Below are 24,705 nucleotides of genomic sequence, written 5' to 3' on the forward strand. Positions count from 1 at the left end.
TTGGAGGAAAATGAATTTCAGGACCCCAAAAGTACTTTGGCCAACCTGCCAGGTCAGTTCTGTATGTTTGTGTCTAAATGTGCATTTTTGGTACCTTGGGGGGTGATTGAGGGGGGCGTGCAGAAACTGTCCTTTATGTGTGAAATGGGAGACAGGATGGAGCTGTGTTGCACTATCAGATGTGTTGTGATAACCAGAGCATAATAGTTTCTGTGGAGTTCGTCTGTAAATTACTAGGGGGAGAAATGAGATGATTATTTATAGCCTAAGAATTCTATTGAAGCCCTAACTAAGTTGCATAGTAGAAAAGAAAGAATATCAGGACTCTGTTTCCTTTTAATCTACGGACTGGGCTAATAAAACAATACAAAAGAGTCTTGATATCAATCACAGCTTCATCTTGTAGGTTGTTTCTCATTATAAAACTCACTTTTGTTACTGCACATCACCGCCGTAAAACTAGGAATGAGCACAGAAACAGAAACTATAAGAAACCATAAAATACGATTCCTCTCATCTTTATTTGAGTAACTCAGAGCGTGTTAGGACAGGTGAAGATTGTTAAGAAGTGCCAGCATTGGGATGACCCTGGTCCAGCAGCTAAGACTCCGTGCTCCATGCAGGGGGTCCGGGTTTGATCCCTGGTCAGGGAACTAGATCCCACATGCCACCACTAAAGATGCCGCGTGCTGCAACTAAGACTCGGTGCAGCCAAAATAAAAATACTAAAAAAAAACCTGCCAGCACTAAGGCTAACAATGTCTCTTGTGTATATTCAGATTATATTATCTCAGAGTGTATACCTTCCATGTAATATGACTCTTATCTTTACTTGCACCCACTGCTTAACCAGAGGAAAAGCCCATACCTGGTAATGATCTACGGTGACTCAGAAACAGTTTCCACTGTGAAGCTCCTGCATTTTTAATGTCCCTGAAGGTCAAGAAGAACTTATCTTTTTGGAAGCAGCTTGGCTGTTAAATCATTATATTGGGATTTCTCAGGATATAGTCTTCAAGGTAATTTCTATCTTCAGATTGTTTTTCTAGGTTTGGGAACAAAACTTCCCAATGTTCCTGTGAGTGTAGAATGAGATGATGAAAGAGTGGGATGTGGGTTTGCACATGGATCCGGCCTGCCCTGGGAAGTGGGGGTGTTTTTAAGGAGCTCATTTCTCCCCCTTTTCCCAGCGGAGGCTGTGCTTCTGCCGACTGTACCTCGGCTCTGGAAGTTTACAGTGGGGTCTGGACAGGAGTTGGGGTCTCTAAGCCTGGATCACAGTCCAGGGGTTCAGAGCCCCAAGACCCAACCCAGATCTTTTGTGAAGAGTTTGCCTTGGCAGCGAGTCGGAGCGGTTCTCATTTTAGAGTTGTCACACAGTTGTGCTAAGCAAAATTAGTTCCACGTCACTTGGTTAAGGAGGATCATTTTCCCCTTCATGTTCGGAACTGCAAAGACAATAATCACCCTTGTGATTCCGTTTAGCTTGTCTGCAGGGAATCTTAAGTCTCAGAAGAAGTTGATCCCCTCCCCCCACCCCAGGGGACAAAGCCTAGTAGTTGAATGGAAGGGAACTCATCTGTTTGTTCCAGTTTAGATTCTTTAGTAAACTGGGTCTGGTCAGCCTTTGCCTGGCTAATTTCGAGCTAAGTTGTGATCCAAGAAAAGTTTAAATTCAGGGTTTCTCCCTCCAAGTAAAGCCAGGCTGTCTTCAGCGTTTCCTTTCTAGACTGTCCCCAGGTTTCTTGACTGTGGATGTCTCCTTTGCTTCTCTCACTAAATCCAAACTCATCTGTCCTGTATCACCTCCTGAGCCACTGAGCCTTGCAGAGTTTCCCGAGTTTCCCAGGAAAAGTCATTGTTCCTCAAATCTCTAGGGACCCTGGTCAAAGAACTAACATCCCACATGCCATGTGCCAGCTAAGCCTGAGTGCCACAACTGGAGAAGCCTGTGTGCACGGCAAAAAGCCCAAGCACTGCAATGAAGACCCCCCCGCCGCCGTGAAGACCACCCAAAATTTTTTTTTAATTTTTTTAATTAAACAAAACAAAATTCATGCCCTGCTTTGCTCAGGTCTGCTCCTCGTACATCTAGTTGCACTTCCTCCCTTTTCCAGCCCATTTGGCATTGTGCTTTAGCCCAGTTCAGCGCTTCACTTCAACCACTCACCACTTTTCAAACAAGTCATGTATTTCCATAGCTTTGCTTACTCTATGTTTCGAATGCCTAGCACGGTTTGCTTCATTAGCAGTCTCCTGAAATCTCAAACATCTCTTAGTGCTGGCCTTTCTGAAAGTCCCTGAGCCCTCCCAGGGAGTGTGGCCACCTTCCCCTTGATTCCCGTGTGCCATGTCATGGCGCGGAACACAGCGATGCATCTGTCCTCTGTTACAGTTGGCACCACGTGGCAGAGTTACTTGTGGAACGTGATAAAAATGCACACGCTCAGGTGTTACCCCCGAAGATGTATTCAGTAGGTCTGGGTCTGACCCGTTGCTAGATTAAGGACCAATACCCTGACCAAGTTCCCCTGAGGAGGAGATGCTTCTTATTCACCTGCCTGTTTTTTTCTAGCACCTGGCATCTGCTCCTTGTGAAGTAGGAGAATGGTAAACATCAGAAGAATATGCTGAGATTAGAGAGGAAGTTGGATTGCAAAGGGAAGCAAGGAGTGATGGGTAGGCGTGCGTGCTAAGTCGATTCAGTTGTGTCCAACTATTTGGGACCTTATGGATTGTAGCCCACCAGGCTCCTCTGCCCATGGAATTCTCCAGGCAAGAATACTGGAGTGGGTAGCCATTCCCTTCTCCAGAAGACCTTCTCAACCCAGGGATCGAATCCAGGTCTCCTGAATTACAGGCAGATTCCTTACCGTCTGAGCCACCAGGGAAGCCCAGTGGGTAGGACGAACTTTGATTCTGCAGCCTGGCGGTGGGGTGGGGGGGGTGATTGCTTTTAGGAGAAGGGTGACATCACAGTGGTGTTTCAAGATTAATCCAGCAGGATGGTCAAGAGTGGAAAAGGTGAAGAGCAAAGTCAAATGTGGTAAAATGTGGTCCTGTACTCGGGAGGGGGCCCAGAAAGGAAGTGGAACCAGCTGACATTGTGCAGGAAGAATCAACAGGGCCGAGCAGCTGGCTGGCTGTGAGCGGCAGGGACAGGGAGGAGCCAGTGATGTCCCCACGGCTGTTTGTGTGACGAGGCTGAAAGCTGCTGTGCCTGAGATGGGTCTTTGACAAGATGACTCAGCTCTAGGGTTTGGTGAATGATGGAAAGACCCAGATCCTTGGATTGCTTTGTAGACCTGACTGTGGCCAGTTGGAACTCTGATGGATGGGGATGATGGTGGAAGGAGGGCCGGCTACCTTCCATCCAGGCCATTCTGGGTCTTTCTGGAACGTACAGGGGAGGGGTGGGTGGGAAGCCACCTTCCTCTCTGGCTCCCATGCGCTTGCTGGGCGTGCACTGGCCTCACCAGCCACAGCCCCATCAGCTCCACCAGCACTGTCAGCTCCGAGGGCCACGACTGGCCGCTCTCGGCACATGGAGATTTACCAAGACTGTGGATCACTTGCAACCTTGTCCCGATAAACTGGACCTCACCAGAAAAGGAAACTCCTAGTAAATGCTGAGAAACAAACACAGGAAGCCTAACAAATGAACAGAGAACGTGCACACACGGCTGTGGGTCCCTCCGTGGTGTTAACCTGTGACGCCTCCTGCTCTGCTTCCCGGGGAGAAGGCGGTTTTCATCTCTGGGGCCCTCTTACCAACCCTGGTCTCCCTTTGTATAACGCGCACATTTGCAGCCATAAAATGTGAGGCCTTGATTGGGCGAGGAGATGAGACATTGAGAGGTGGTCGTGAACTCACAGACCCTTAGCTTCTGGCCACTCTGTCAGATGGGTCTGCTCCCGCTTCTTTATCTCTGGCTGTCCCTTTGACGGGGGCAGACCCATACTCCTCTCGCTCAGAAATCCGTCCCCCTCCGTGGCTCTCCTGGGGAATTCTATATTTTTGGCTTCTGGAGAATGAGGACCAGGAGCAGCCCCTGGTTCTTGATTCCTTAAGAGATGAAAGAAGATTGACTGTGTGAGCCTGTGAAGGGTATTGAGCCAAGGTCTCCACTTTCTCCCCCACAACCTCTGGCTTCTGAAGAATTCTGATTAGTTTCCTCATCTTCTTTCAAGGGAATTGTTTGTAGAAGTCTAAGCACTGCAGTTTTACAGTATCAGAATAACTTTTAAACTGCGGGTGTGCACGCGTGCTCAGTCATGTCTGACTTTTTGCAACCCCACGGACTGTAGCCCACCTGGCTCCTCTGCTAATGGGATTCTCCAGGCAAGAATACTGGAGTGGGTTGCCATTTCCTCCTCCATGGGATCTTCCCGACCCAGGGATCGAACCCATGCCTCCTGCATCAATCGGCAGGCCGATGGTTTACCGCTGAGCCATCAGAGAAGCACAGGAGAAAGGCTTGCTCTCGTATGGTGTGGTCAGTTACTGCCCCTGCCCCACGGGCTGCACTCTGCGCAGACCCCAAGCCAAGTCTGCTGAGGGACTTGGCAGGATAAGCCAGGTCCTGTCCCACCCCGCACACAGCCCCCGGGTCCCTCACTGGAGGTGAATCAGTACGTCATCTCCTGCCTTTCCTGTGGCTGTTGAGGGGACGCCTCACTGCCCGGCCCCCTTTCTGTGAGTCCTGATGACTTAGTTCGGGATGAGGCAGTGCTGAGTCAAGGGGTAGGAATCTGCAGGGCAGAAGGAATCTGAGAATGCCTGTCCCAGTTCCCACGTGACCCCAGGATGCAGCTGTGACGCCTCTGTCTGCCTTCACCTAGCTCTGTCACCGGCCACTGCCATTCACACACTGAGTGTGTCTGCTGTGTGTGTGTGTGTGCATGCTCAACTCACAGCAGGCACTTAATTCATTAGAGTGATACTCTTGGGAGTTTCACCACCAATACCTGAACATCTGAGTCGCATTTTATTGGCTGTGTGGACAGTTCAGGCTTTCTTATTATTTATTTGTTTAGGCTTTTTCTTCTTTTTAAAAACTTATGTGTTTAGGCTTTCTTATTGTTAAGTTGCAAAACTTTTAACATTTTCTCAAGTCTTTTTTTTTTTTAAATCATTTGGCATAATAGTGACTTACAAAAGGGTATATACGCTCAGAATTTTCTGTTCCCTAGCCTCGCTCCTAAATTGCCATTTGATTAGTGCTGATTGACCTGGGAAATAAAGAGAAATGAGGGTGAAGAATAATTTCTTTTTTAATCTGTTCTAACGTCTCGGGATTTCTATGAGATTGCTCAGCAATGCTGGACGTCTTAAATGACAGGGTCCACCTAACGGTGTTCAATACTGATTAAGTTTTCTCTGAGAATAATACGTGCATTGGGACTTCCCTGGTCAGCTGAGACCACGCTGCCAACGCTGGGGGCCCGGGTTCAATCGCTGGTCGGGGAACTGGATCCCACATGACACAACTAAGAGTTCCCACGCCACAACTAAAGATGCCACCGTGAAGACGGAAGATCCCAAGTGCTGCCGCCGAAGGAAGAAAGAATAGAAGTAATGTACACACTAGTGCCTGTACATAACCCAGATAGTACCTAGGGCTGTTTTAGCTCATGGCCCCCTCAGGAATCTTCAGGGGCTTGTAAGGCCTCCCAGCGGCGCCTTCCGTCTAGGGAGGGAAGAACACCCATGTCTTCACTTGCTGTAACGTCAGGTCACGTGTAACACAGGCAGTGTCTTCCCGTATTCCCCGCTAGGCTTCTTTGGTCTTCTAGACAGTTTTGTTTAACTCGACTGTCTATTGTTCAGGGGCTGAACTGAATTTCCTGCTGGAACAGCCGAGGACTGTACAAGACTAAGGGGCTTGGGTTGTGGGGTGGGGACAGTTTCACTGTCTTTGTCTCTGAAAGTGCAAATGTGAGCTTCCCGACGGTATTAACTAACTGATGGGGCCTTAGCATCTTATGTAGAAATTGCAGTAGCATCATGGCCTCCAAAGTCTAGGATCTCCCAAGTGTCAGTCTTCTGTTAGCAATTCATTAGGTCTTGTCACTCCCCCTAACCTCTGAACTGTAATGAAGCTGGAAAGGAACCATAATGTTGTGGTGTCTGAGGCAGAAAAGGCTAGAATTTATGAGCAGCACGGGGAAGCCAGAACCTGAACGTGACGGAGTGTGCAGAGCATGGAAGTACAGACCCAGAGAGCAGAGGACTGTGTCAGAATATGATTTCATCAGAATTTCAGCACCAAAACAATTTTTAGTACACCCATCTTCCCTTAAAAATAATTCTTACTATGAGCATTCCCTGACACTCCAGTGGTTAGAACTCGGTGCCTTCACTGCCATGGGCCCAGGTTCACTAAGATCCCACATGCTGTGCAGCCAGAAAAAAAATCTTATTACTATTCAGCCATAAAGAATAAAATAATGCCATTTTCAGGAACATGGATGGACCTCAAGATTTCATACTAAGTAAAGTAAGTCAGACAGGGAAAGACAAATATCATATGATATCACCTATATGTGGAATCTATATATGAACTTATCTACAAAATAGAAACAGAGTCACTGACATAGAGCACAGACTTGGGGTTGCCAAGGGGGAGGGGGCAGGGGAGGGGAGGACTGAGAGTTTGGAATTAGCAAATGGAAACTATTATCTAAGATAGCTAACAACAAGATCATGCTGTTTAGCATAGGGAACTATATTCAATATCCTGTGATAAAAATGTAATGGAAAAGAATGTAAACAAGCATGTATATATATATATACATATATATATATAAAAGACTGAATCACTTTGCTATACAGCAGAAATTACAACATTGTAAGTCAACTGTACTTCAATAAAAACAATCCTTACATCTTCATAATGAAGAAGGAGATAAAGGAGAACTGGAAATGAGCATCACCAAACAAGCTGACCTGGGGGGTCATACTTGTCTTAACAGTGGAAGCTGTAGACCAGCTGACTTTAACTCTTAATGCCCATGTGTCTTGCGGGGCACGAGGCCTTCACCATCTGTGCTGACTAACCCTTGTCACCTTGTGCTTACTCCTCCAGGGGTGACCACCACCTGGGCATGGGACACTGGCCCCTTCCCCACTTCCTGTGAGTGAGCCAGCGGTTGGGGTTACTGTGGGGATGCCTGTCCATCACCGGAAGTCAGACTCTTGGGAGATGGACCCTGATTCATCACCCGGCTGCAGGCTCGGTGACCTGAGCAGAGGGAGCAGTTTGGAGAGTCAGGCCAGCAGCTCCCGTTCCAGAAGCCTCACTCTGGTGAGTGACTGTTTCTCTGGTGCTCTGTGTGCTTGAATGTTGGCTGACTTCGCCCCCCTCTCAGGAGTATGTTACAGCATCCTTTTGGGGTAACTGGCCTGATGTTTTGGAATATTTTCTCTCTGAAGTGGCATTTTGATGTTAATCATCTTAAGTTTTGCACACATGCAGAGCAGAGAATTGGCTGCTGCAACCCAGAGCACACGTACCTGAAGGCGGCCACCAGTCCAGCCCGGATACCTGCCTTTACGGTCCAGTGACTGGAAGATGGGAAACACCTCACAAGATAAATCAAATTCACTTTAAAACAGATGTTTAACTCCTTTACAAGTATAAATGCTTCCATATCCCTTTCTCTCAGCATCCAGACTTTTAAATGAGCATCAACAAGCTTTGGCCACTTGAGTGAAAAAAAAAGAAAAAAGTCTTTAAAGTTAAGAAATGACCTTTTGGCCCTCCCCACCCCTCAGGGTTAGGGAGGGAGACCTTCATATTCATAGAGGGAAGGACAGGAGAAAGTTCATCTTGAATCTTAATAATAATGGTCCATTGTTCTTCTCAGCCTGCCTTCTAATGGGAGCATGAATTTCCTTCAGATACATGGAGCCCTGAAATTAACCTCAGCTGTGCTGAACATACCCACTGCAGTATCCTTGCCTGGAGAATTCCATGGACAGAGGAGCCTGGTTGGGCTACAGTCCTTGGGGTCGCAAAGAGTTGGACACAGCTGAGCGACTGATACTTTCACATGCTAAACATAGGGACTTACCTGGTGGTTCAGATGGTAAAGAATCTGCCTGCAATGCAGGAGACCTAGGTTTGATCCCAGGTTGGGAAGATACCCTGGAGCAGGGAATGGCTACCCATTCAAGTATTCTTGGATAATCCCTGGAGAATCCCATGGACTAAGGAGCTGGTGGGCTACAAGTTCATGGGTTCACAAAGAGTCAGACATGACTAAGTGACTAACACTTTCACTTTTCATGCTGAGCATAAGAAAGAAATAGACAGAGGGCAGTTAATAGTAATAATAATAGAATCTTATAGACTCCTACTCGGGAAAAAAAAGAAATTTTTTTCAACCACCCTGCTAAGTATGTAATAAATTTTATTTGATTGATTCACCAAAGGAAAAATATGTTACAAATTACTCTCTGAATATCTGAGAACCTATAAATCCTTAAGTATGGAGAATTGGGGACTAATTTTTTAACTTAAAAAATGTATATGTTAAAAGACATGTTGAGACTTCCCTGGTGGCTCAGCGGTAGAGAATCTCCCCTGCCAGTGCGGGGGGACGCAGGCTCAGTCCCTGGTCCGGGAAGATCCCACATGCCGCGCGGGGCAACTAAGCAACTAGTGAAGCCCACGCGCCCGAGACCTGTGCTTCGGAACAAGAGAAGCCACCTCGGTGAGAAGGCCGGGCACCGAGAGGAAGAGTAGCCTCTGCTCACCGCAACCAGAGAAAGGCCACGCAGCCACGAAGACCCAGCACAGCCAAAAACGGGCAACTTGTTTTTTAAAAAGACACATTGAAAGACTGGGTAGAGAAGACATACAGATTAATACTCCAGCCATTGGTAGAATCTGTTCTCCAAAGCGCAGCTCGGAAACAGCCCTGCCCTGATGTGAATGTGGTGTGGCTAACTGAGGAACACAGTCGGAAGGCTGCCCTGTGAGCCTGCGGGGAATAAAGCTGCGAATGGTCGTCAGATGACCTCCGTCTCTGAGGAAATAGGTGTAGTGTATATTATGTCAGTGTTTGAATTATTTTTGTGTCTTTCACATTCATTGTCTTGTTGAACTTGAGGCGGATCTCTTAGCATCCTTTCTTCCATGGCCCCTTTTGCTAGAAAGTCAAAATAATCCCTTCTGTCTCCTCCTGGGAGAGGCCATGACCCCAGGTGTGTCTAGTGCTCTGAATTTGGGGCCGGCAAGTTGCTACTTTTCCACCTCTGTGGTAGTCCTGCGGGGTCCCCTCTTCACGTGAGGCGTAACGCCCCCTCCCATCACATCCCCTGTGGTGGCTCACACTCATACACTCAAAGACAGACAGGGCTTGAGGGAAACCTGTCCACGGAGGACGCTTTCTGTCTCTTCTGTGTGTGTGATTTTTTGCGTGCATGTGTGCTAAGTTGCTTCAGTCGTGTCCGATTCTTTGTGACCCCATGGACTGTACTACAGCCCACCAGGCTCCTCCGTCCATGGGATTCTCCAGGCAAGAAGACTGGAGTGGGTTGCCATGCCCTTATCCAGAGGATTTTTCTGACCCAGAGATTGAACTCGTTTCTTTTATGTCTCCTGCACTGGCAGGCGGGTTCTTTACTATGCTTGGCTCCACTGTGGAACCTACCCCATCACACATGGGGAGCCTGTGTGTGATTTCTCCCTTGGTTCTGATCTATGCTTGGCTCCACTGTGGAACCTACCCCATCACACATGGGGAGCCTGTGTGTGATTTCTCCCTTGGCTCTGATCTACGCTTGGCTCCACTGTGGAACCCACGTCCCCCAGCACCGAGGCCCACAAACGCCTTCCAGCACAGGCAGCTCAGAGCTGTAAGGCTGTGCTCACCCTGCTCACCTTGACCCCCTGGGGTTTACAAATGTAAGAGATCTACAGTCTTTCTCGTCTTTGAACCGAAAGGTATTTCTAATATTTTACCATAAATACATCCATGATAACAGTTTCACAATAAACCATTTCTCCCTGTGTCTGGAGCTGAAACTTAACAGACCTCCTTTCAAAGAAGAGCTTTGGTCTCTGAAGATGACTCCCTGGGTCTAACGTGGGTGATTTCTCCCTTTGCTCAGACACTGAAACACGTTCTCGGAGGTGAGGGTGCCGGTAGAGCCTGTGCTCTGGTGGCTGTGGTCCATCCTGACACAATAGGCTGCAGGTTTGCTCCCCGGGGCAGCGGATCCTGAGATGGAGGTCCCAGTGCAGGAAGCTTCTTAGGCCCGTTCCTGGGCTCAGCATCTGGAAGGAAGAGGAAGCGGGACTTGGGCAGAGAGAGAAGCTGTGATGCAGGCCCAGCGAAGGCCTCAGCTGATCCTCAGGAAGCCCTGGTGCCGGGAGGCCCTCCAGCAGTCTCGCAGTGGGCTGAGCGTGGAGCCTGGACGCCCACTACTCAGCCATCAGCCCTGGGTGGGGACACCCCTGGAGGGAGGCGCGACCTTGACAGGACAGTTCCCAAGGGGACTGCCAACTGAGGGCCGCCTACCAGCAGCATGCCCAACAGGTGGGGGACGAGTCCTTCATCCCCAGGGCGCATCACACTCTCGGCCACGAAGGTGTAGGAGGAAAGGAACAGAGCCTTTCAGAGGGACCAGTGTCACCAGAGCAGCAATAAGATGTTTGAATCAGAAGCAAAACTGTGAAATGAACCTGGGGAGTTTGCAAGAGACCACCATGTAAATAAAGCTCTTTATGCAGTGTCCATCTAGGCAGGTGGGGCTTTCATACCCTCTTCTGTCAGATTTGGAGGACGTGTGTGATGCTGACTCTGTCAGGACGTTAGACCCAGGGAGTCATCTTCAGAGACCAAAGCTCTTCTTTGAAAGGAGGTCTGTTAAGTTTCAGCTCCAGTCACAGGGAGAAATGGTTTATTGTGAAACTGTTATCATGGATGTATTTATGGTAAAATATTAGAAATACCTTTCGGCTCAAAGACGAGAAAGACTGTAGATCTCTTACATTTGTAAACCCCAGGGGGTCAAGGTGAGCAGGTGAGCACAGCCTTACAGCTCTGAGCTGCCTGTGCTGGAAGGCGTTTGTGGGCCGGTGCTGGGGGACGCCGGTTCCACAGTGGAGCCAAGCATAGATCAGAAGGCCGTTCCCCAAGGTGTTTATAATTCCTCTTAAGCCCTCCAAGAAATCTGTATGCATTTTTCCAGTTGCTTTCTTCCTTACTGATGCTACTCAGTAGCCTGAAAAGCAGCTCAGAATAGTAATAAACACAGGATATTGGAGACATGCCTGGGTTCAAGTTAAATTTGCCTCCCTTTGTAAGCCGGAACAGCTACTTAATCACTTTCTCCATCAGTTCAAAAAGGGGTGGGGGGCTGAGAGGGATAGCGATTTCTTTCTCCAGGGTTACTGTAGAGATGAAATGCCCAGTGTCTAACCGGTGCTTCCTAATTGCTGGTACCAGCTTCTCCAAGTGCCCTGTTAGCCCCGGGTGGAGAACAGCACCACTTCTTTTTGCCTCTTCATCTTGCTTGGGCCCATGTTCTCTCTTCTATCCACCTCTTATCAGTAGCCTTCTGAACGTCTTGCTTTGACCAGTGAAGAAGAGATGGTAAAAGGAGAACTCTCCCTCCTCCCACCCAATGTCTCGCCCATTTTGTAATTCCACCCATCTTATTGTGGGGCATCACCTTGAATTTAAATTAAAGAATGCCTGCCCTCTATTCTTTTCTATCTGGTAAAATCTTACAGTAACACTGTGACATATTTGATTCATCTGTATGTTCATCCTTTTATGTAATAGAGAATAGTTGTGGAAACAGCATTACGGAATCTATACTTTTATGAAGCACGTCATTCAGTTATATTCTTATATTATGTTTGCTTGATTCGGTCCATACCCCACTCATCTACCTGCTTCTCACTGTCTGATGGAGGTTGTGCTCCCATCCCATTCCAGTACTTTCTACCTAGACCAGTGGACTCTTTTTAAGCTTCAAGCATTTCGCTTCATGGAAAAATCACTGGGCCAACTTTAGTTGTCATCTCTTTTTATTTCACAGTTGTGTGTCTTGCTTAGATAGAACTGACACACTGAGAAAATCTGGCATTTGATTTTAAATGGCAACTAGAGTTTCCTAAATGCCTGTGGAACATTTGACTTTTATAAAACACCATATTAGCAGCCAGGTTCCCTTGAATGAGTGGACTGTCTACACCACTACAGAATCTCTAAGTTTTTAAAAAATTTGTTATCCTTATACTCTGCTTTCTAAGAGTCTAAATTTGGGGAGGATCTATATGTTTTTACTCTAAATACTTAGTCTTTTTATGATTTGTCTCTTTAGAATGAGAATCAACCGTAGTAGTTTCTATACTCCCTGTTCTTGATTCTCTGACCTCATAAAAGATTCATCAGCAATAGTGTTTTTAGGCCTCCAGACTGTATGGGATTAAATGCACCCCTTGTAAGAGTCTTTAAGTAAAAGATAGTCAAGTTCTGGTACTTCCCTGAAGCTCAGACTGCCTTCCCAATGCAGGGGGCCCAGGTTCAATCCCTGGTCAGGGAACTAGATCCTACGTGCTGCAGCTAAGACCCAGGGAGGCTAAATAAATAACTTTTAGAAGGCAGTCTGATTCCAATTTATAGAAGTGGGTATTTCTTTTAAGCAAATGTTATTTTAAGAAGAAGATAAACATTAATGCCTAATGTTAAAGGAGAGTATCGTAAAGCTTTTAAACTCTCGTTGCCTGGAAGAGAACAGATCTTTGTTCTTTAGAACCCTTTCTCCTGACCCAGTACAAGTTAAAAATTGAAAGAGCTGCTTAGGTAGGATTGTTGTGGCTATCCACATGGCTGCGGTTATGACCTAGGCTATTCTAGGAAGGTGAAGTAAATGAACTCTTTATCACTCAAGAGGTTAGTTGGGTGTAGGTGACCTATATTCCTAATCTCTTAAGGAGAGTATCTCAGACACTCATGCGTCTCATCAGACCTCTGGGGTTCACTGCCAGGGACCAGTGCTGCCCCATGCCAGGATCCCTAGGTTCTTTGACTGAACACAGTCTGAAGTCTGTTCTGCCTGCGGGCACCCTGGAGCTTCTTCCAGGAAAGAATATGATTTGGCTAGCTGGAAAGAGCAGGACCCTCTGAATACTGTAGGAATTAAGGAATTTCGTGATTTGTGTGCCACTTTGAGAGTGGATTGGAAACATCCCAAGTCCCCAAGCATACTTCCTATTCATTTTTACCTCTAGCTTGGGCAAAAATGATGACCTAAATTCATTGCTACATTTTTGAAGTTTTGATATCCAGTAAGCTGCTTCCCTGGTGGTTCAGAAGGTAAAGCATCTGCCTGCAATGTGGAAAACCCAGGTTCAGTCCCTGGGTCAGGAAGATCCCCTGGAGAAGGAAATGGCAACCGACTCCAGATTTTCCCTAGGGAAAATCCTAGGGATGGAGGAGCCTGGTAGGCTATAGTCCATGGGGTTGCAAAGAGTCAGACACGACTGAGCGACTTCGCCTTTCCTTTCCTTTAAGCTGTCTTGAAACCCTCCCTGGTCCCTCAGCAGACAAATCCTGTGGCCCTTAAGTCACAGAATGAGGCTGTGATCAGATAGCAGTTGTCAGCTCCTGACCACCCCTTCCCTCTCCCAAACCTCTGAGGTCGTTTGGTCTCACCCATCAGTTGTGGAAGAAGAAGGTAAAACAAGTGGAGGTGAGGCTGTCTCCACACTGGCTCCACTGAGGTCCAAACAGGACACTAAGAATCTGACACGCTGGTTACCAGACAGTTTCAAGGAGAAGACACAGAACAGAGGCGTGGAAAGGAGGAGAGGCTGGTCAGTGGCAACCCCACTGTCCTTTGAGCTCTGGCTCCTTCCCCAGATTGAACCCAAAACTTCCTGGACAGGACGGCTATTTTAAAACAAAGCTAAATACTTTGATGAGAGGTCAATTCAGTAAACATGGAGTAAATGCCTGCTATACACCAGATCAGATAGGTGATGGAATAAAACTCGACTTTAATCTTTTGGGGACCTCACAGTGTGGTGACCCGATGGCCGCGTGGAGCTCTGGGACGTGTGACAAGCTTATGTGGGGTCTCACACATGACGCCATGCACTTAAGGCGTTCCCATATCGGTCAGGACAGCTTTATAACATTGCCAGTTCAGAGAAGTTCAAGGCAGCTCTCAAAGCCATGACTCTTTTGATCTATAATCAAAACTGCACACATATCTCATCCCCCACTGGCTTGTTTGTGTCTCTTTCCGGCCAGAAGTACAGGTTTACGTTAACCATAGTGAAAAATTACAATGGGGACTAGTTAAAAATCACCATAATTAAATCCCTGTGATGAAACCATGGGAAAGGCCACATGTACTTATGGGCTTTCTTATGAGGTTGCCAAAGTAAGCGTGGCATTCACAGAAGAGACTGATTCCTATTCTCTTCTTGCTGCCCCTGTGTTGAGTTTCAGCTCCTATTTGGTGTGTTGGGGGTGGGGGCTCTCATCAACTTGGGTTTTTAAATTAGTAAAGCCTTACTCAGGTGTCAGGGAGATCATTTTGGTGTCTCTAGGAAGAAAATGTGAGCATCAACTCAGATTCTGCCAAAACAAACACCCAAGGTGGCCTAACCCAGGAGAGTAGGGGTTAAGAGATCTGGGTTCATCTCAAGAAATTTTTTTAGCCATCATAATATTTTGTAATTGTGGCGCTGGAGAAGACTCTTGAGACCCTTGAACAGCAAGGAGATCAAACCAGCAAATCCTAAAGGAAATAAACCCTGAATATTCATTGGAAGGACTGATGCTGAAGCCCCAATACTTTGGCCACCTGATGCGAAGAGCCGACTCAATGGAAAAGACCCTGATGCTAGGAAACATTGAGGGCAGGAGGAGAAGGGGGCAACAGAGGATGAGATGGTTGGATGGCATCACCGACTCAATGGACATGAGTTTGAGCAAACCCTGGGAGATAGTGAAGGTCAGGGAAGCCTGGCATGCTGTGGTCCGTGGGGTCGCAAAGAGTCGGACAGGATTTAGCAACTGAACAACAACAATGTTCATAATTTCCATCCTCCCCCTTTCTTTTTGGTTTAAGATACAGGTGATTTCTGCTGGTTCATTTTTTCCCCCTCCCTCACAGGGAGTCATCACCATTGTCTTAATTTGCCATTGAACCCAATTTCTTTGCTTAAAAGAAAAGCAAAACAAAAGAAAAAAAACATGGGATTTCCCAGATGGTCTAGTGGTTAAGACTCCACCCTTCTAACACAGAGGGTGCAGGATGGATCCCTGGTTGTGGAACTAAGATCCCATATGCTGTGCAGTGTGGCCAAAAGATAGAAAAATAAAAGAAGACGAAGGTAGAAAAGAAGCCTCAAAACTGAATTAATTCAGGATTTTTTAAAGTGGGGTTTTGGGGGCTTCCCTGGTGGCTCAGATAGTAACGGATCTGTCTGAAATGCCAAAGACTCAGATTTAATCCCTGAGTCCAGAAGATCTCCTGGAGGAGGAAATGGCAACCCACTCCAGTATTCCTGCCTGGAGAATACCCTGGAATACCCTGTCCAGAATACCCTGGACAGAGGAGCCGGGGAGGGGCTACAGTCCATGGGATCACAAAGAGTCGGACACAACTGAGCAACTAACTCTGCTGCTGCTATTTTAGTATGAGTGTTTTAAGCCTTCTTGACTTTTTTGTTCAGCAATATAAAGGTTTTATCCTCTCTGCCATTTCCCTACAAACACATCTCCTGTCCCACCCCAGAATTCCCATAAGGATGTCTAGAATTGCTGACTGTTATCACTACTGGTCAGATTCGCTGGAAGAGTTTGTCATCCGGCCAGAGTTTGTTCCTCTCGGAGCCCTACCGGGACCAGAGGGACGCTGGTGCTGTCATCTTTGCTGGAGAGGGTAGACCTCGGAGAGACCAGGACTCTGTCCTACTCCTAGGAGACTCAAGCTTGCGTGTTACAGTTACAGTAGTAGATTTGGTGTTTTGAATTTTCTGGTTTGAATACATTAGAAATTATTTCTTCACTGTCACAGTACACAGATTAGGGTAGAAATGTCTGTACTCCCAAGTTCTTGAAGCAAAGCAGTGTTTTCCTGGGAGGCTTGTAGACCCCACCCGCAGGCAGTGTGGTGGGAGGGGTAGCACAGGTGAGAGATGGTTTCCTAGACGGTTCTTTTAGCTTTTCTTTTAGCATCTGGAGATTTGTATCCATAAAGAACCTCCCTTTACTCCACAGCCCAAATATGCACTTTAAAAACTTCATTGATGGGGGTGGGTGGGAGGCTCAAGAGGGAAGGGATATATGGCTGATTCACATTGTGGTACAAAAACTAACACAACATTGTAAAGCACCTATACTCCAATTTTTTAAAAAGGAAGTGAATATTACGAGGGAAAACATTTTAAAAATAAAAACTCCGTTGATAGAAGGGGGGTTTAAAAAAAAATTCTGTCAGCCTACTGCTGCTGCTGCTAAGCCACTCCAGTCGTGTCTGACTCTGTGACCCCATAGACGGCAGCCCACGAGGCTCCCCTGTCCCTGGGATTCTCCAGGCAAAAACACTGGAGTGGGTTGCCATTTCCTTCTCCAATGCATGAAAGTGAGACGTGAAAGTGAAGTCGCACAGTCGTGTCCGACCCTTAGCGACCCCATGGACTGCAGCCTTCCAGGCTCCTCCATCCAGGGGATTTTCCAGGCAGGAGTACTGGAGTGGGGTGCCATTGCCTTCTCCTACCACCTTCCAAATGATAGGGACAAACGTACATTCTCTCCCATTCACCCTTTCCAAGAAAGCTGGTGTGTGTTTTATCCTCATTCCCTCTCCGCTTAGTTTTCCGGGGACTGAGTTAGCATGTCTCCTGTCCAGTAGCACCAGCGATCAAGTGGGGGCCACCCCACCAGGATGCCAGCTCTCTTCCCTCCTCTTGTGGGGCCCCCAGGCTGCTGCCTTGCATTTTTTTTCTTAAACATATTATGACAGCTGTATTGACATATAATTCACAGACCCTGTGGCTCACCCATTATAATATGCCATTCAGTGGTTTTCAGTAGGTTCACAGAGATGTGTAGCCATCATCATGGCCAAATTAGAACATCTTTGTCATCCAAAACAAACCCCGAGCTCTCTAGCAGTCACTTCCCGGCCCTCCAGCTGCCCCTGGCCCTGGCCAGCCTCCCGTCCACTTCCTGGCTCCATAGATGCGCCTGTGCGTGCCTCCTTGCCTGTCAGGGTTCCCCAAGGCTGAGGTCTTCCTCTTTAATATCCCTGCCCGAGAGAGGCAGCAGCAGCATCTCCCAGGGACAGAGACACAGACGGGAGCTCTCTCGGCCACCTACCGTCTGCTCCTTTCCTGGCCCTGAACCCTCGGCCCTCACCACTGGGGCTTCCCTCTGTTTCTGCTTCCTTGACTCTCCTGGGTACGCAGAGTGCAGGGTCATGTGGAGGGCAGCGGCGTGTTTGGGGAATTAGTCAACAGACTGAGCCCACGGCGTGTTTGGCCCTTGGTCAAGGCTCAAGGCCAGACTGATCGTGAACAAGTCACCCAGCCCGTCCTCCACACTCTTAACTCGAGCGAGAGAGGCTGGACAGAGGAGGATGCAAGAATCTGAGTCTGCCAGGACCAGGGGCTCCGACTGCTGACCTGCCCCATTAAAATTGATTTATGTCTCGTGTTTTACAGTAACACTGAGGCAGAAATGTCAGCTTGAGGAACTCCAGGATCAGACGTACAAGAACAGCAGGCATCCAAGCACAGGTCTTGGATTAGTATGTGATTAGAAAGGGAAATGACTAGAGAGAACAGAGAGCAAGCAGAAAACTAGTTCTGGCCTTGGCCACTCTAGGAAATACTTGAGCCACTTAGGAAGTCACAGCATTGCCTCTGCAGCCGGTTTTCACACTTTCAGGGAGGGAGCTGGATGGGTTGCATGCTCTCTGGGTTGCTTCTCTCAGCCCCTGACTCCCACAGTTTGTTGCACGATATCAAATGGTTGAATGGGAGCTTCCCTTCCTAAGCTTACTCTCCAAATGAAATCTGATGTTGGGACTCCTTGCTCTGAGGTTGGATTAGATGTGCCAGGTTTATATAACCCATTCTTACTTTTTGTTTTGTTTTGTTTTAAATCTTTGGCTGTGCTGCACAGCAAGTGGAATCTAATTTTCTTGACTAGGGATTGAACCCAGGCCCCATGCATTGGCAGCCTAGAGTCTTAACCACTGGACCACCAGGGAAGTCCCCCATTCTCATATCTGCTCCTCACTTAATGTGTGAAATGGGCATGTGTCTTAAGTTGATGGTTTCTTCCAGCCCAGCTGCCTATTTAATTCTACTGTCTGTCCAACCAAACAGAAATCATGGTACCTCCCAAAGTAGATTATCTCAAAATCCAGGGAATAGAAACACAGAGTTGGGAAAGTCAAAGTAGGAGGAAGAGGGTAGAGAGCAGTAGTTTATTTCCCAAGACATTTGATTCAGTGAAAAGTTGGGCTTAACGTTTATCTTTGTTCTTGGTTATTAGCATTTTTATGTCACCCTAACGACATCGGTGGTGGTTGTAATTATTAACTAGAGGGACATTTGTCATGCTAATGTGAAAGTCGCTCTGATTCAGTCGTGTCGGATTCTTTGCAACCCCATGGACTGTAGCCCACCAGGCTCCTCTGTCTATGGAATTCTCCAGGCAAGAATACTGGAGTGGCTTGCCATTTCCTTCTCCAGGGTATTTTCCCAACCCAGGGATTGAACCTGGGTCTCCTGCATTGCAGGCAGATTCTTAACCAACTGGTAAAGAGCCACCAGGGAAGCCCTCATCATGCTAAAAACCCTAATCCTTTTAGACTTGCAGCATTTTCTGTTGTTGTTGAATCACTGAGCTGAACTGCTTTGCATGTTCAGTCACTCAGTCATATCCAACTCTTTGCAACCCCATGGACTGCAGCACATCAGGCTTCCCTGTTCTTCACCATCTCCAGGAGCTTGCTCAAACTCATGTCCATTGAGTCTGCCATCCAACCATCTCATCCTCTGTCATCCCTTCTCCTCCTGCCTTCAAATCTTTCCCAGCATCAGGGTCTTTTCCAATGAGTTGGCTCTTCACATCAGGTGGCCAAAGTAGTGGAGCTTCAAAATCAGTCCTTCCAATGAATATTCAGGACTGATTTCCTTTAGGATTGACTGATTTGATCTCCTTGCAACCCACAGGACTCTCAAGAGTCTTCTCCAACACCACTGTTAAAAGGCATCAATTCTTTGGTGCTCAGCTTTCTTCACAGTCCAACTCTCACATCCATACATGACCGCTGGAAAAACCATAGCTTTGACTAGATGGACCTTTGTTGGCAAAGTAATGTCTCTGCTTTTTAATATGCTGTCTAGGTTTGTCATAACTTCTTCCAAGGAGTAAGCGTCTTTTAATTTCATGGCTGCAGTCACCATCTGCTGTGATTTTGGAGTCCACCACAATAAAGTCTGTCACTGTTTCCATTGTTTTCCCATCTATTTCCCATAAAGTGATGGGACCGGATGCCATGATCTTCGTTTTTGGAATGTTGAGTTTTAAGCCTTCTCCCCTTTCACCTTCATCAAGAGGCTGTTAATTCCTTTTCACTTTCTGCTATAAGGGTGGTATCATCTGCATATCTGAGGTTATTGATATTCCTCCCAGCAATCTTGACTCCAGTTTGTGCTTCATCCAGCCCAACATTTCAGATGATGTACTCTGCATATGTTAAATCAGCAGGGTGATAATATATAGCCTTGACGTACTCCTTTCCCAATTTTGAACTAGCCCATTGTTCCATGTTCTAACTGTTGCTTCTTGACCTGCATACAGGTTTCTCAGGAGGCAGGTAAGGTTGTCTAGTATTTCCATCTCTTTAAGAATTTTCCACAGTTTGTTGTGATCTACACAGTCAAAGGCTTTAGTGTAGTCAATGAAGCAGAAGTTTATCTGGAATTCTCTTGCTTTTTCTATGATCCAACAGATGTTGGCAATTTGTTGGCTTTGCATGGAGAGAAGAAAAATGAGAAATGTCTTATGGTGACTCTGGGAGTCATGTGGGGTGGCATGTGCTGAATGATGGACGCACGATAATCCAGCAAGACTGAGGCAGACAGGAAAGAGGAGACGGGAAGCTCTGTGCCATACAGTGACCAAGATGATCCCACCAACATGCACTAAATCTAGAAAAATCACAGATTGAGTAGCATTGCTGGATTTGTTATGAAAGCTGTGTGTCTGGTGGCCACAGCACCAGGACAGACCTTCATGGTGAGGAGGCAGCTGACAATGGTTCCAGTGCCTGCCTCCTGGACACGCGACAGCTCTGTGCAGAGTTCATGGATACCTCAGATGTGGGTCTTTCCTGTTAAGTCTAGCAAAAGGAAAATGCATGGGTGATGAACAACTACAGTAAAAAATAGAATTTTATACAAAGAGTTGATCCTTCCTGTTAAACATCCCTCAGCTCCATCTCCTTCTCTCTCCTTCTCCCATCACCACGGCTCTTCTTTAGGTGACTTTTAACTTTTGTCTAAATTGTTTCTGTATTCAGTTGTCTGAACTCTTTCCTGTTTTCCACACTACGGCCAACAGGATCTCTCCAAAATACATATCCCTGGATTCTTTTTGTTTAATTTTCACCCAATTCTTCAATATTAGTGACAATCGTTTCTTCTCCAGAATTTTTCCATATCAGACTCCTTGTCCCCAAAGTGTGAACTGATGCCCATTCTGTGTTTCTCTAACACCCCATAGTCACCTTGTCATAGTCTTTTCCACCCAGTAAAGTAAGTGTTTATTTTCTTGTCTGAAGCCCTCATTAAAGGGACTAAACCAGACAGCAAGAACATCATTTACACCCTTGTATTTACATTGCCCAGTGCTTACTAGATGCTCAAATATTTGAATGCATGATTCAGTGGATGTTATGGGAGTAGGCTGGAGGTGTGGTGACATTTAAATTGGATCAGGAAGGACAGGTAGATGTGGCTGTGTAGACATGGGCATTGCTGACAGAGAAACAGGTGTAGGAAATAGCAAGTGATTTGATTTGATCATAGGGCAAGAATTAGCAAACCCCAGCCTGTGGACTAAATCTGGCCCCCCAGCCTGTTTTTGTAAATAAAGTTTTATTGTAACAAAGCTAAGCTCATTCATTTACATATCTCGTGTAGCTTTCACACCACATTGACAAGAGTGGAACAGTTGCCACCATTAAGAGTGCAAAGCCCAAAATGTTTATTATCTGGCCCTTTACAGAAAAAAGTTTATCAGCCCTGCTATAGAGTAGACAGGGGAAAGAAGTAGGAGTGACATTTAAAAGCTAGGTAGGGCCAGATCCTGGAGTTCTCAGAATAAAGTGTGAACCCATTAGTCAAATATTCTGTAGACACAGAGAACTTGTAAGATATTACACTAGTTCTTTTAAAATCTGCTCCTCTCTTCTTTGGTTCAGTGCTCAATAAAAAGTATTAAATAAGGAATGCATTGTGCCCATTTCCCCCTATAGTATCCTGCTACTCTCCTAATGTTCTTCAGACCAAGCCTCTTATTAGAAGGAAAATAGAAGTTTTTAGGGGCTACACAACTGTTAGGTATGTAAGCTGACAAACTTAGAGAGATCTAGTTAATATGAAACTATTACAATTTCAACTGGAAAAAAAATTGCTCTTAAAATCAGTCTGTTCCTTCCCCAACCCCACTCAGCCTCAGAAGAAGTGGAGCAAAGGGACTTCCTTGGTGGTCCAGCGGCTAAGATTCCACACTCCCAATGCAGGCTGCCCAGGTTTGATCCCTAGTCGGGAAACTAGATCCCACGTGCCGCAACTAAGAGTTCACACGATGCAACTAAAGATCCCACGTGCTGCACTAAAGATCGAAGATCCCGAGCGCCACAGCTAAGACCTGGTGCAGCCAAATAAATAAACAAATATTTTTTTAAAAGAAGTGGAGCAAAAAGATATTCTGTGAACTAAAATCTTAGAGCACACTATTTTCTAAGTTTAAAGTTGAAAAAGGAAATACATACAAAACCTGATGACAATGAAAATTATTATGTCTTGTTAATATATATGCAAAAATTCTAAACAAAATATTAGCAAATCACATTCAGTGATGTATAAAAAGGATAGAATCACAACCAAGTCGGACTTATTCCAAGAATGCAAGGTTGGTAATAGTTGAAAATCAATCATTGTACTTGAGTGCATTAACAGAATTAAGAGAAAATTGTGACACCAGAATTGTCTCTGGACATTGCCAGTGCCCATGCAGGGTAAAATCACTCCTAGCTGAGACCCACTGCAACAAAGGAAGAAAAAGCCTTTGACAGAGTTTAAAACCCATTCATTATTTTAAAGAAACACACTTAGCAAACTAGGAATGGAAGACAGCTTTCTTTTTTTTTTTTTTTGGAAGACAGCTTTCTTAATCTGATGAATATCATTTTTTTTAAAAAACCTACAACAAACACTGTGCTTAATGGTGAAATATGGAAAACGTTCTCCCTAACATTGGGCAAAAGACAAAAATGCCACTCCTGTTCAGCTAACTGGAGGACCCTGGTGGTAGAATAAAGCAAAATGAAAAAAATGAAAGGCATGAGGAATGGAAAGGAGGAAATAAAAGTCTTTCATTTACAGACACCACTGTATATGCACAATACTGAAAAGAACCTACAAACTTAGTATTGTGCAGCAAGTTTGTTAAATTTACTTATTTCAAGGTCAGTATATCTTGTATTTCTACAGACCAGCAACAATTAGAAGACATTAAAAAGTGATGCCATATCTGAGCGATCCAGTGGTCCAGTGGCTAAGATTCCCGCTTCCAATGCAGGGGGCCCAGGTTCGATCCCTGGTCAGGGAAGTAGATCCCACATGCTGCAACTAAGACCCAGTGCAGCCAAATAAATAAATACAAATATTTTAAAGTGATGCCATTTCTAATAGCATCACAAAACATCAAATACCTAAGAAGAGAAATAACAAAAACTGCGTAAAATCTGTGTACTGGAAACTACAAGATATTATTGAGAGAAAATAAACCAGATCAATGCATATCAAATGTTAGTGCATCAGTATTACCTGGAGGGTCTGTTAAAACAGATTGAAGGCCCATTACAGTTCATCAGAATGAACTTTTGTGGATGGTGTGAGGTCACGATTCACTGTTTCCAGCACAACTGCTTGAAAAGATCAGTGTTTGCCCACTGCAGGTTCCTTGGTTGTAAATCAGGTGACAGTGCATGGGTCAGGCTGTTTCCAGGTTCTCTTTTCTGTTCATTCGTCATTTGTACACTGATAAAATACCATTTTAATTATAACTTTATAACTGATCTCCTGTGGCTGAAACTTCAAGGGGTGGGCCTTGGTGTAGCACTGTTTTATACTTGTTTATCAGGTCGTTCTCACAACCCTTTGATCTGGAAACTTGCATCCTTCTGTTTAAGGGCATTTCCTTGAATTATCTTGCCTGTTTACTTTGATCATTTCCTCCCCTCTGTTCTTCCTGATTCCTGTTTCTGGAATTCTTATTCAGTTGTTGGCCCTCCCACGCATATTCTCTAATTTTCTGCTTTAAAAAATGTGTTTTGTTTTTTTTTTTAACTTTTTTGTTGTGCTTTTCCAGTTACTCTAGTTTATTTCTAGACTTTTCTTTTTTTCCTGTCATTTTAATATCTAAGAGCTCTTTTCTTCTAGTTTTTTAAAGTAGCATCAGATTCTAGTTTATGGATTCAGTCTCTCCTCTGATCTCTCTGAGAATGTTCATGATTTTCTTGGAATTTCCAGCATTCTGCATGGTTTATTTCTTGTAAGTTGCCTTTTTGTCCTTCTTGTTTTGATGTGTCTTTTTCCTTAAAGGTTTTTCTCGCCTGCTTGGTGGTCATTAGCTCTATGCACATGCTTAAGAGTGAGATATTAAACTGATTATAAATATTCTGTGCTGGGGTGGTTGACTGTAACTTCACTGGTAGAGTGATCTTTTGGAGCCTCTTGACACTTGGACCATTCAGTTCCCCAGAGAAGGTCCTTCTGATCCTCTGTCCAGAGAGGGTCAGTTTGATTCCCTGACTCCCCTTTATCAGTATGGTTCTTCACCGTAAACTCAGCTTGATGCCCCCACCCCTTCTGATCCCTCTTTTACCTTAAGAATAAACGTCTAGTTTTCTGCCTGGGTGACCTAGTTGCTTCTGAAAGAGCCTCTCATCCAGTTCTGCTCTTTTCAACGTCATCTTAGCCAGACTTCCAGAACCTCCCAGCACCCCCACACTGTGCTGACCCCTGTGAAGTCTGAGCCCCAGACCACAGGAAGTTGGTTTCTGCCTGCCCCCAGCTGCTGACTAAAATTCACCTTTCTTGGGTCTTTTGCGTCAGTTCCCACCTTTCTTTCTGCTGTCTACCTTCCCAAATATTGCTGTCACCTCTTTTCCTATTATAGTTGTCTTTGTGACTTGTATTTAAAAAAAAAATAAAGCCCATTTTTGTTTTAGTAAGGTTTCTGGAGGGAGATGAGCTAAATATGTAAGTTTACTCCACCATCTTTAACCGGAGATCCCCCCACTGAAACCAAGTGTATCTGTTAGCGATGAGTTGAAAAGGCCTCTTCTGGAGATACTGAAGAATTGCTTTCTTGTCATTGACTCACCAGGAACAAAACTGTCTAAGATCCATAATTTGCCAC

At 45.7% G+C, this 24,705-nt stretch overlaps 1 protein-coding gene across 3 annotated transcripts in view; it reads left to right on the forward strand.

The window, feature by feature from the left end:
- PROSER2 (proline and serine rich 2) overlaps positions 1 to 24,705 on the forward strand; it is a 42,241-nt gene that overhangs the window by 12,476 nt on the left and 5,060 nt on the right. For 2 of the 3 annotated variants that reach the window (XM_027560203.1, XM_027560205.1), the window contains exon 2: positions 7,089 to 7,307. In XM_027560203.1, coding sequence (XP_027416004.1) covers positions 7,170 to 7,307 — 138 coding nt within the window. In that variant the 5' untranslated portion in view covers positions 7,089 to 7,169. Of the gene's footprint in view, positions 1 to 716; positions 1,020 to 7,088; positions 7,308 to 24,705 lie in introns of those variants that run through there. The other variant, XM_027560204.1, reaches the window with a different exon arrangement.

Source organism: Bos indicus x Bos taurus, chromosome 13, assembly GCF_003369695.1.
Source record: "Bos indicus x Bos taurus breed Angus x Brahman F1 hybrid chromosome 13, Bos_hybrid_MaternalHap_v2.0, whole genome shotgun sequence".
Lineage (NCBI taxonomy): Eukaryota > Metazoa > Chordata > Mammalia > Artiodactyla > Bovidae > Bos > Bos indicus x Bos taurus.